Source organism: Palaemon carinicauda, chromosome 44 (assembly GCF_036898095.1).
Source record: "Palaemon carinicauda isolate YSFRI2023 chromosome 44, ASM3689809v2, whole genome shotgun sequence".
NCBI lineage: Eukaryota > Metazoa > Arthropoda > Malacostraca > Decapoda > Palaemonidae > Palaemon > Palaemon carinicauda.
Window position 1 is genome coordinate 49862331 of NC_090768.1, and position 11903 is coordinate 49874233.

Genomic DNA, 11903 nt, shown 5'->3' on the forward strand with positions numbered 1-11903 from the left:
AAATTAGCCTAATAATTTTGTACATATCTAAAATGTACTCTTTTTATAATTCACAAATATCTTTAAATTTTAAGTTGAAATACAGTAATGGAGCTTTATTATAATGTTAGAAAGTTTAATCCTGATTTTGAAAGTGAAGGCATTTTTTGTTTTCGAATAAATGAGAGCGTCATTGTTGAAGTGATTTCTGATGATTTAGATGAATTGGCAATTCATCAAGGCCTGGAATGAGGAGTGGAAGAAATTTGGTGGTTTACAGTATGTGATGTAAATATTCAAAAGGAATCTATTGGTACAAAATCTAAAGGTTATGGATTATTTTGAAAGAAGTAGATTGTCTATTTAGTGTCCTGGTTTTATTGCTATTATTTTTATAAGGCCTTTAGGAAGGCAATGTTTAGTACATTTGTATAAAAAACTGTTACAAGAATGTTATATATCATTGTATAAAAACTGTTACAAGAATGTTATATATCATTGTATAAAAACTGTTACAAGAATGTTATATATAATTGTATAAAAACTGTTACAAGAATGTTATATATAATTGTATAAAAACGGTTACAAGAATGTTTCATATACTTTTTTTATTTTGTTTCAGGAGATTGTTACAACTAAATTTGAGATCTCTAAGATGCAGTGATCAAGATTTAATCAACTTGATAGAGTTATTTCATTCCATGTTTTCCTAAGTAAGATGTACAGAATATTAGGATTTTACCCTTCATATGAACTCTTATGACCTCCTCAGTGACAATTACTGTGCTGGTATGTTTAGCCACTTATTGTACAGTATCTGCAAGATTGTGTGCTGGTATTGCAATATGTTTTTGCCATTATAAATTCATTAAAATTTTGAGAAATTGTTTAGTAGATGTAGTGAGACTAATTGGGTAAATTGAAAACGTTTCATATGATTCAGGCTCTATTTGATATATCTGAACAGACAAATTCAGCAAGATAAAACATTTCTTGCATTTTAGGAGACCAGTTTTTTTCTTTATGGTGACAATTGTTGATGTTATTATTTTTCCTTTATTATTGTTGTTATCACTTGATTATTATTAATATTTAAAGTCATAGTGGTGAATACTACTATTTTTAGAAGATACATGTGGCTAAGCTATTTATTTGACTTTTCTGCTAAAGCTTTTAGCAAGCCATGAAATGTAAAAGCAAGCAACATTACCTTGCTTTGGATTTTTCTTGCATTTCAGCATAACTGAAATTAATGTAGTGTATAAGAATGGTAATAAGTGCTTACAAACGTGGCGGGTTTATATAGTTTATACCGAGTGCTCACTGAGGTTTATCCTAGATTATATTAAATTATTTTATTTAACATATTATGGATGAGGAGTACACTATACATAATGTTCGTTTGCTGCATAAAGATACCTATAGCTCTTCCTACTAATGGACTGTTGATACAGTGTGATAGTACAGTATGTTAATTTTGACACACTTGTAGTTTTAATAGTGTGCATTGTATTTTTCATAAGGATTTTGGTGTATAGTTTTTATTCTTTTAGTGTGAATGATCATAGTAAGGGATGTGTCACTAGTGAGTATTATGTTTTTCTTCTGATTTACAAAGGGTTAAGTTATTTTAAAGTGCTTCAACTATTAAGGCAATATAGGAAGTTCTTGGAATGACTAGATAGAAATTAACTTGTGTTAATTTGTTTTTAGTTCCAACTGTTAGAGGTTATGGCATTTTCAATATGTTGGTGATGTTTCATATAAAGTGCCTCACATGAGTCCAAGCCAATATTCATATTTGCATTTAACCCTTTCACCCCCAAGAGGACGTACCAGTACGTTCTTGCAAAACACTGTTGATTACAAGCTTTTTACATATTTTTGATAATTTAATGAGAAACCTCAGGCATTTTCCAAAAGAATGAGACCAACCTGACCTCTCTAAGACAAAAATTAAGCCTGTTAGAGCAATTTAAAAACATCATATAGCAAAATGTGCTCAAAATTTAACCTTATGGGGGGGTAAAAGGGTTAATGGGCATTAACTATTTGAGAATGGAAACTTAAAAAGTTACTTAGTCCATTAACTCAGTGGTTTGGTTAAATTATTTGTTATAACTAACTCTTTTATCAGATCTATTTCAATTTTTTCAACTTCTTCATAAGGCAGGGCATTAATCTTCTGATCAACTCCTAATATATTATCTAGGCTTGGGACTGACATAAGAGTTTACGATTGTGATATATTTGCACTGATATTGAAAGATTGTCAATATATCCTTGTTGTCAAATTGCACACTTGAGGATTGATAATCTTGTTCATTTAGCATTAAGAACTTTAAACATGCCTTTATCTCAAGTATTTGGACAGTGTTTTAAATTGATTTTGTGTTGGCTGTTGAATGAATAACTGTTTTGCGTGTTTTTTAAGTATCACAATAGAAATCGCATAGTACTTTTCATTTGGCTGTGAGAACTTACCTAGGTATGAATATACATGAAATTTGGTGTTAAGACTGCTCTTCATTCTCTCATTTATGAGGCATGTTGATTTAATCATAGTAATAGACTATTATCTTTGATATTCAAGAAATAAGCTGAACCAAATGATAATCACAAATCAAGTATAGCAAGGTAGAAACTGGAAGAGTACGAAAATGTCCATGATATTTCATGGTGCAATGTTATGGATGTGACAGAAGTGGAGACTTGGTAGAAATGGTGTAGTGATCCTATTGTTGATACCACTCTCTCTCTCTCATCAAGTATTAAGGTCAGAGACTTATGTAGCATATACATTTGAAAAAATTGCTTTACATGGTTTGTTACATAATTTAGAAGTACAGTACTGTGAGGTAATGTGTGTTTTTCTTTTTATAAGTCATTAGAATATATTTTTATGATGTATGCTGTAATCATGACTTGTTCATACTCTAAAATCCATTGCTTGAAAAATTTGTATTTGACTAGTATCAAGTTCTGGATTACAGACAACTATATCTTAGCAGTGGTTTACTAGGCTTGTGTTGACATGAGGTCCAGAGTGGTACTTTCTCTCTCCACTCATTGACCCCTACTTCGAGTAGGTCACATTCATTTGAGCTATGAGTATGTATTTGTAACTCACATGACCCAGTTAAAAATGCAGAGAATGAAGGCAAATCTTTCAATGAAACATGTTTTATGAGTTTGTCCACTTTTAGGGTCTATTTTGTGTACCAAGAACAAACCCTTTTGGGCCAGCTCAATGAGACCTAAGAAAGTTAAATGAGTGATCTAGTCAAACTTTTGAAAAGGTTACTAAGCACAACAATGTTCCCCTTTCTACCCCTTTTCAGGCAACCAACGCCATTATTGCCATATGTTTCCCCTACTGTCATTCATTATTATCTTCAAGTAAATATAAATACTGTACTTGGTTTTAATTTATTTTCTCTTCTGACTTTTTTCATTTAAATGTTTCATAAAATTTATGCTAGTTGAAAACTGTATGCACTTGTCTCTACATTTCTTATTTGATATTTTTTACCATCCATATTATTTGGCCCTTTTATTCCTAAAAAGGAACAGCATTTTCAGAATACTGTATGGCTGTTGTTCTCTCCTAGACAGTTGATCTCAAGACTATTTAGGGACATGGACTTTGGTAACTTAACTTGGAAATGAATAAAGGTTAGTAGATAAGAGAAGAAAATTTATGATAACGAAGTACAATGAATGTGGCTTAGTCATTCCATTATTATTTTGCCTTTAGAGGTATCCTAAATTTCTTTTAAATCGATATATCCCATTGGCACATTTTCCTATGGAAAATAGTTATGATAGCATTGTAGAAACCATCACTTTCAGATGAAGTGTGGTACATTTGATTTGCACCATAGAAAAACTTATATTTATATAAATTTCTTGTTCTAATATTTTCATCCTTAGGTTTCTCAAAGTCATACCAAATCCGAGGAGTAATGTCTTACTGTATTAGAATGCTGTAACCTCCCTTGCTGAGATCTGCTCATCCATGTCTTCATTTATTTTTTGTTTTACTGTTGCATGTGTTAGCAGCTAGAAAGATGTTTGGAATCCTTCAACCCTATAACTTTATCTTTCATACTTTCAAGGTAACTAGCACCAAGTATTTTGGGGTCACTAGCATATTCCCATGTACATAGTAAGTATTATTCAATCCTGTCTTGAATGTACATGCTAAGTACAAGTGTCATGCTTCACAATGTGGGTTCATCCTTACTAAGAGCAACTCTCCAAGTCTTCACAATCCAGGCATGGGAAACGCACAGTCTCCAATTGCTTTTCAGAATTTTACATTCAACAACTATCCTCCTGCCCTAATACCATTGTAGGCAAATAAAAAACTCCTCTTCTTTGAAATATTTGAGCTCATGAGAATGGGCAAATGAATGATGGGGGAATTGTTGTAGAGAAATACTTGTTTTGTGTTTCTAAAACTCATGTTTCCTCAGCAACCTATACTTTTACGTAGCTGTTTCAAGTGGTTGCTACAACCTTTTAGGTCTTCACTCTATACAAGAAGTAAAGATAAATTCTTATAGTAAATGGTGCCAGTAAATCAAGCTCCCCCAGGTTCCCTAACATTGGATCACTTATTGTATGTCGATTTTTCAAGATACTTGTTCAGAACACAACATCCAGCATGTTACTCCAAAATGTGGGAACATTGAAGCAGTCTTCTGGTGACTTTTTCTTTAATTTCTTAATAACTTACCAGTAGGGTACTAAATTATTGATGAGATTTGGCAGCACTTAAGATTATTGCAAATTATTGCAATAATTCATCTGAACTCTGCTAGGGAAACTTTAACTTTTAAAATTACTTAATATCTCCATAATTTTAATTGTTCTTCCATTGTCTAAATGGATCATCAAGAACCTTTCACAAATTGGCCTAAGCTCCTTCATCAGCCTTTCTTCAGGGAGTTCCACTAACTCTAGCATATTTCAGATTTATTAGTGGGAGTTCAAGTGAAGTTTCAGTTTCTTAAAGCTTTATTTCTAAAGCAGTCCAAGTCATTGCCAATCTAGAATGGATATCTGTCACGTACAGTATCTACCAATCTAGGTGTAAGATCTCGGGCAATTTATGTAATGGCAACAACCTGGATGTTATCTAAGTTGATCCCATTAGAGCAGACATTTCTTCAAGGGATGAATTTAGGTGCTTCACTTGACTGTATAAGGATATTTCAATATTTTGAAAAAGAGGTATCCCATAGATCTCTCGGGTTGCCTTCCTGGGTTCTGCCCCCAGTGTAGAGGATTCTTATCATGTCCATCGTATGGGTCAATTTTTATTGAAAATTGTATTTCTGCTGACTCTTGCTATTCCTTATTGGGTTTGCAAGTTTCATGTCTTTTCAGGTAAAATGAAAAAAAATGCAAAGATAAGGTTCCATTGGGATGTTGTTTTTATCAGATGTAACATAACTTTTCTACAAAGATCAGGTTTCATGTAACTTTTCTGCAAAAATCAGATTATAAATTCCTTTTTTGCCCCCCCCCCCCCCCCATTACTTCCTTACCTGTCTTACTAAATTAGGGGGATCTTCTCCAATGCCCTGTATGAACAATCAAGGAATATCTTTGAAGCACAGAGAATGTTAGACAAGTATTTTTTTTTTTAATATATCACCCATTGTCAGAAACATCTCTCCATTGATGTAATTTGCTTTTGGTTCAGGCAGGTCATTCTGTAGGCTTATAAAGATGTCTGAGGATCAAGTCTCTATGATGAAAGTTGAGGGTTATGAGTTATAGGCATTCTTTACATCTTTATTATTTAACAAAAAACATGCTGTCATTGCTCTGTTCAATTCTGATGCCTGGATGTGCAGTCTACTTTTATTAGATTTCATCGGAGGTATCTCACTCACAAATTTTTAGATATATTTTCTGAAAAGCTAGCTTTCGCTGATGGGGATTGGAAGAGCTCATATTCTTTATGTTTAAATTTATTTACTGTACATTCTTGTGAGTACTGTACTTCTTTTTTGCTTGAGTGAAGGGGTAAATTTTCTATTTTTCTTTAAACTTGAACCTGGCAAATTACAGTACAACCTTTATTCTAGTCATAGTATTCCTCTTTATTCCATGACCCTTTATTTGATATTAGAGCTTTGTTAACTCCTGACATATCCCCTCCCCAGATGCAAATCTTTGTCCCATTGTCTTCCATTTTTTATTTAATTATGCAGCATCTCTTCCAAAGATGCTGCTAAGTCTGTATCAAAGTGGACTTTGATATTTTTTAAGTTGATAATTTATTTTTTTCTACTTAATCCCATTACTTTTACACAATTGTCAATCTTTTGACCCTTATGCTTTTTTAAAGTCAGTTCAAATTGGAGACAGTACATAAATTTTAGGTACCGTAAATATCCCAGCGCTGATGCCAGTGAAGCAATTCAGTGCCCAATTGTATGTAGATGAACCCAATAGTTACGCTATGTGGTAAAAGTTAAAAGAGGTTGGACAGCAAGGTGGAAGAAAAGAACCAAGGAAGGAGGTCAAGTCAAAGGATATGAATTAACTGCAGCTAAGGGCTGAAGGAATGCTGCAAAGACCATTAGTAAAGCCTACAGTGCATCACACGATGAACGCTAACGGTACCGGTACCTCTTTACGTAATTTAGACAGACTACAAAGTAAGTGATTCAGTTTGTCGCTAAAGTACTTGAGGGAATCATATACTCAGGTGACATATGATCTTGAGATTCTTCTTTCATCTTTTATGGAGTGTACAGGAGCTCAAATAGCCTCCATTAAAGTAGTAATGAGTTTGTATGAAATAAATATATATATATATATTTTTCCTGCCTGCATACTGAATTCTTGTATACTTCATTTTGCGCTGTATGAGTAATCTCAAAGTAACTCTAGCCGAGAACCTAAATGAGGGAGAGGCATAATTTTGTTGACACAACCTAACTTGTTATCAACCACTGCTAAGATTGTTTTGTGAATCAGGATTTGTTATAAATGCCCTTACTATTAAAAACAAGGTATTGTAAAGTGAAGGTTTCTGCAAAGCATTAAGGTTGTAAGAAACAATTTTTTTTTTGTATAGATGGGTGAACTGGCAAATTCAGATACATGTTTGGTAAGTAATATTATTTGTATTCTGGAATTTATTTATGTGATACTTGTTTAAGCATTACTGTCATGTATTAGCAATATTCATTTGAACAAAACTGCACACTCGGTATTCTTATTGTGTGCTCTTCACCTTTTTCAAAGTGGGTATTCATCTGCACAAACATACCAGTCATAGAACATGTATAAGATGAAATGAATAACGTTAAGTAGTTTAGAGTGCAGTCAGATGTCATTGTTGGTAATAAAAGAATCTTATAATTAGTTTTGTTATTTTGAATGCAAGCCAGGAACAGTTATTTTTGAATATTAAAGAACCACTGTTATGCTGACCTTGGAAATAACAGTATTACACTATCAATATTGTGGATGAAGGAAGCGGGAGAGACCCGGCTTCTCAAATTTTTCCTTTATGTGTTTTCCTCTTTATACAAACATGATTTGCTGCTTTTAACTAAGTCATTTGACTACTTTCAGAACATTTAAGTATAATGAAAATGGGCAGGATGCCTTTTCACCCATGAAATTGTGGTAGCAAAAGCATACAAGCAAGATGAAAATCTTGTGTCAAGCTATGCTCTTGGTTCCAAGTTTTATCTCAAGTGTGTGATAATAATGAAGTCACTAGTAACATTGTGCATATCTAGATGCACTGTAAGCCATACCATATATGTAAGAGAGGGATTTATCAATTTCTTAAGATTTTTGGTAAACAGGAAAGTAACCTTGATGAGTTGTAACTCTCATCACAAATACATAAGACCTTATAGGTGAACATATGGAAACATAAATTTGCTGAACCTTTTAAACTTGAAAAGTAAACCTTATACAGGTTACAGCCATATTAGAATGGAAGTGAAAAATTGATCATGGCAAACAATCTTAAAGACACCAGATTCAACCTGTTCTTATCCTTGCTTCATGTTTGGAGCAAATTCTTGTAAAGATTTATTTTTACTATTACTGTACAGTAATCTCTCGGCTAGCCCGGATGTTACATTGCAGGCAATTTTGCCAAGTTCCAGTGCCAGGATACCTATCTGAAACTCATAAATCCAATCCATCGGACTTGAAAGTACTCTCCTTAAATCAGTCATGTTGACAACTTGTTCAATAATATAAGATTATTCAAGTTACTGTTAGCATTTTAGGGTTGCTAGCTTGATAGGTCTGAAACAGTATTATTTATGTGAACTGGAAACTTTGATGTTAATATTTATAGTGAGGCGTCTTTAGTTACTGACTGATAGCGATTCAAGCCCCATCCCCCTTGAAAGCTCATTAAGAAGTCACTTCGACCTTCACCTAGAACTTGCAAGGTTGCTGAGGAGGGAAGCATAACTTAGAGGACTTGTGTTTGTGTAGTTAGGAAAAATATATATTACTGTACATTAAACATTTATGATTTCTTCCTACGCAGATATAACCGTTCATCCTTTAATAGGAGACTTATCCTGAGGAGGGAGGAAGTTTCTATAACCAAACTGGCTGGTTTAAAATGCCGGTATGTCTAGTACTCTGTCCTTATGAAGAGGAAGTGTGTTAATACCAATCCATTTCCCATTACATGAGTATCAGGGAATTAGGCTAAGTTACTGTTGTAGACAAGAAATCATAGAACTATAAATTGATGGGTTCACATTACTATCCATCTTCACCCTTGTCAGGAGGATGGAGGAATAAGTACTTTTATCTTAAGAATAAGAGAATAGTTACTTGGTATGGTGTGTCACAGCCATCAAAGACCATTTCAGCAACATAATGATCCAACCTCTGCACCCCAAGGGAGGGGAGGGAGTAGAGAGAAAAAGGGTGATATTCTTACTCTCATCCTAAATGGATGTTGTAACCGTTGTATTAGGGGAGATGCGTCTTGTTCTATGAGGGATGCTACACCAACTGCTGAGCAGCTACCACAGGTCCTAAGGAAAAAGTGTTAAGTGACCTGTGGTTCATTAGAGTAGATCATGGGCCTTGAAGGTTGTCTTGACATTTCCACACTCTTACCTTCAGAACTTAGCCAACCAACAGGTTCCTCTGAAAGGCTAATTATACACCAACTCTTCTAACATCTTGTGTGCCTGTATGTCGGTTGTTCCAGGTTGTTCTTTGCCTGGTTCAACACTCTATTAATTTATGGTTTCTCAGAGACAGAGACAGAAACAAAGTGTTTCTGGTTATTTTTTTCTTGAGCTTGTCTTTGCTGATAAAAAGGTTTTGCAATTGTGTTATAAATAGCTGCATTCTTTTGAGGTAGCATCATAGTGTCCTTTCAGGGCATAGAATCAACTCCTCTGGATTGTCAGCTATATAGTGTTCTTTCAGGGCATAGAATCAACTCCTCTGGATTGTCAGCTATTTAGTGTCCTTTCAGGCATAGAATCAACTCCTCTGGATTGTCGGCTACCTTCCTAAGGGAGAGGAAATTAAAAGTGAATCGAATCTTGGGTTGTTTACGGTGGGGTTTTGCGTTTTTGCTTCTAATTCCAGAATGAAGGAATATAATACTTTCCTCCAATCCTTATGGTGGCAGATGAGATACAACAGTCTGTGTAGCTTGCTTACATGTTTTGTTGAAGCCAAAGCAAGAATAAAAAGGCTTTTAAGGGACAGGTCCCTATCCAAAACTATTTAGTATTTCGTAAGGGGCCTTTTTTAAGTCCTGAGAATCCTTGTTACGTTGCAAGAGGAGATTTATAGTGCTCTTGGCTGACAGTTTTGTTTGAAACTATCACCATCAACAATTTCCATGAAGAGGAAAGGTCGACTCCTTTCTGTTTAACGACATGTCTTGATGCTGAGCGGTAGCCTTTTACCACTGAAACTAAAAGAATTTTCTCTGCGTAAGAAAACTAATAAGTCCACTATTAGTTGGATAGATGGTCTGAGAGAAGTGCCCCTTCTATGGCACCAATCGTAGATGGTCCGTTTGGCCTGGTAGACTGCCATAGATGATCTTTTGAGGTATCCAGACATCTTTTGCACAGTTTTGTGAAAAACACTCTCTGAGATGCTGGATAAGCTTGGCCCATGAAGAGACAAGTACTTCAGGGAGCTGTGTTGTCTCCAAAGATGTGGTTGACGAAAAAAGTCCGGTCTATTGGGTAGCTATCTTGGAGCCTTGGATAACGGCACCAGAAGGTCCAGGTACCATTCTGCATGCAGCCACTTCGGGACTACCAATGTCATCTTGAGGTTTTGAGTATTCCACACATTATTACCCTTGTGATAAAGCAGAACAGCAGAAAAACATAAATGTTGAGACTAAATACTTGAATGAATACCTGGAGGCAGTCGACAGACAAAATCTCAAGGCTTTTAACTTGAAGACATTGCCCCCGAACGAGAACCAGAGAAACTTTCTTGACAATAGATGTACAGGGATCTGGAAATATGCATCTCCGATCTAGAAGTCACATACAGTTTATAATCATCCTTCCTGATGGCATTTCTTACAGTGTTTGCTGTCTCCCATCTGAATGGTGTTTGGAGAACAAATTTGTTCAAAGTGGAGAGGTTGATTAGTGTTCTCCAGCTTCATGTTGACTATTCTACTAGAAGTCGGTTGTAAAAGCCTGGACCCCTGTGCAGGACTACTTGATGCACATCTTTGTCCAAAATATTCTGGATTGTAGCTTGTATGATGCAGTCTTAATGTGATCTTTGAGAATATGGTGATAACGTCATTGGTTTCCGAGTCAAAAAGGGCGAGAGAAGATAAGTGAAATGAGGTATCCCTGTTTGAAGACGTCCATTGTCCAGTCCCTTTTACTCCCACCTCGCCCACCAGCTTGAGAGGCATCTCCCCATTCATTGCAATTGCAGGGGGAGAGACTGCCTTCCCTTCCAGGACCTAGCCATCCTCCTGCCTCTTCCCCTTCTTGTTTGGCAGAAACAGCTGGGCAGCATCAGTCTATCTTCTGGAGGTAGATGCTAACTGTGTCATTGACCTTGCCGTGACAACTGTTTTCCTGAGTACTGACTTTAAAGGTGTTGTCAGTCTCAATTTCATTCCAGGAGCTGGTGTTGTTTTCCTGAAGGAGACTGCTCGAAGGAAAAGCAGGTCTTGGTTCGATTTCCTTCATTTCTCAATTGTTTCTTCTACTTCCTCTGTAGTGAACAGGACTGGATTATCAGTAATTGGGATATTTCTTAGCGTTAAAGCCTTCCTTTGTCCAATTTGCCTCGTGAACGTTGCAGCTATGGCGTCTTCGTTTCATGACCCTGTTGGTCCATTGGTTTGTTAATTGGTGGGCCAGAAAGGTGACTGCCTTTGCTCCAATGAACTAAGTCCGTAAACGGTTTCTTCTTCTCAGGGTCTGATAGGTCCTGAGAATAGACAAACAAAGCCACCATCCCTGACCAGTGGTCCAGCCATGACCTTGCTTGAAGGCAAGCCATAGCTGTAGCTTCCATTTTAGATGATTCTAAGGCTGAACAGATGGTTGGGTCAACAACTTTCCTAATTAGGTTCCTGGCATGAGTATAGAGACAGATACATCAACTGGGAGAGGTAAAAAAAAACACAGTCTTCCGTTACATAGAAATGTCTTTGTCTCAAGAGGGCCAGGGAATAAGATTACAGTATATTTGATTGGGTGCTCCTAAGTTAGTTCCTGCTGCCAGAGACTTACAGGTCCACATTGTCAATTGCTTCCCTGGCTAGATCCAACTAAAGAAGTCCTAAAAGTGTTTAAGCCACTTGTGATGTCTCGAAAAGCTTTTTGATGGCTGTCTTATGGCATTTCTTCTCCGCTTTGATTGTTTCTCCCAAATCATTAACCTACCCAAGGAGAGCC

At 35.8% G+C, this 11903-nt stretch overlaps 1 protein-coding gene across 1 annotated transcript in view; it reads left to right on the top strand.

Annotated features, from left to right (window-relative positions):
- The window catches only part of LOC137634163 (transmembrane protein 87A), a 91837-nt gene extending 84472 nt beyond the window's left edge, over positions 1–7365 (top strand). The window contains exon 14 of the mRNA XM_068366419.1: positions 602–7365. Coding sequence (XP_068222520.1) covers positions 602–643 — 42 coding nt within the window. The 3' untranslated portion in view covers positions 644–7365. The remainder of the gene's footprint in view (positions 1–601) is intronic.
- The last annotated feature ends 4538 nt before the right edge of the window (positions 7366–11903 follow it).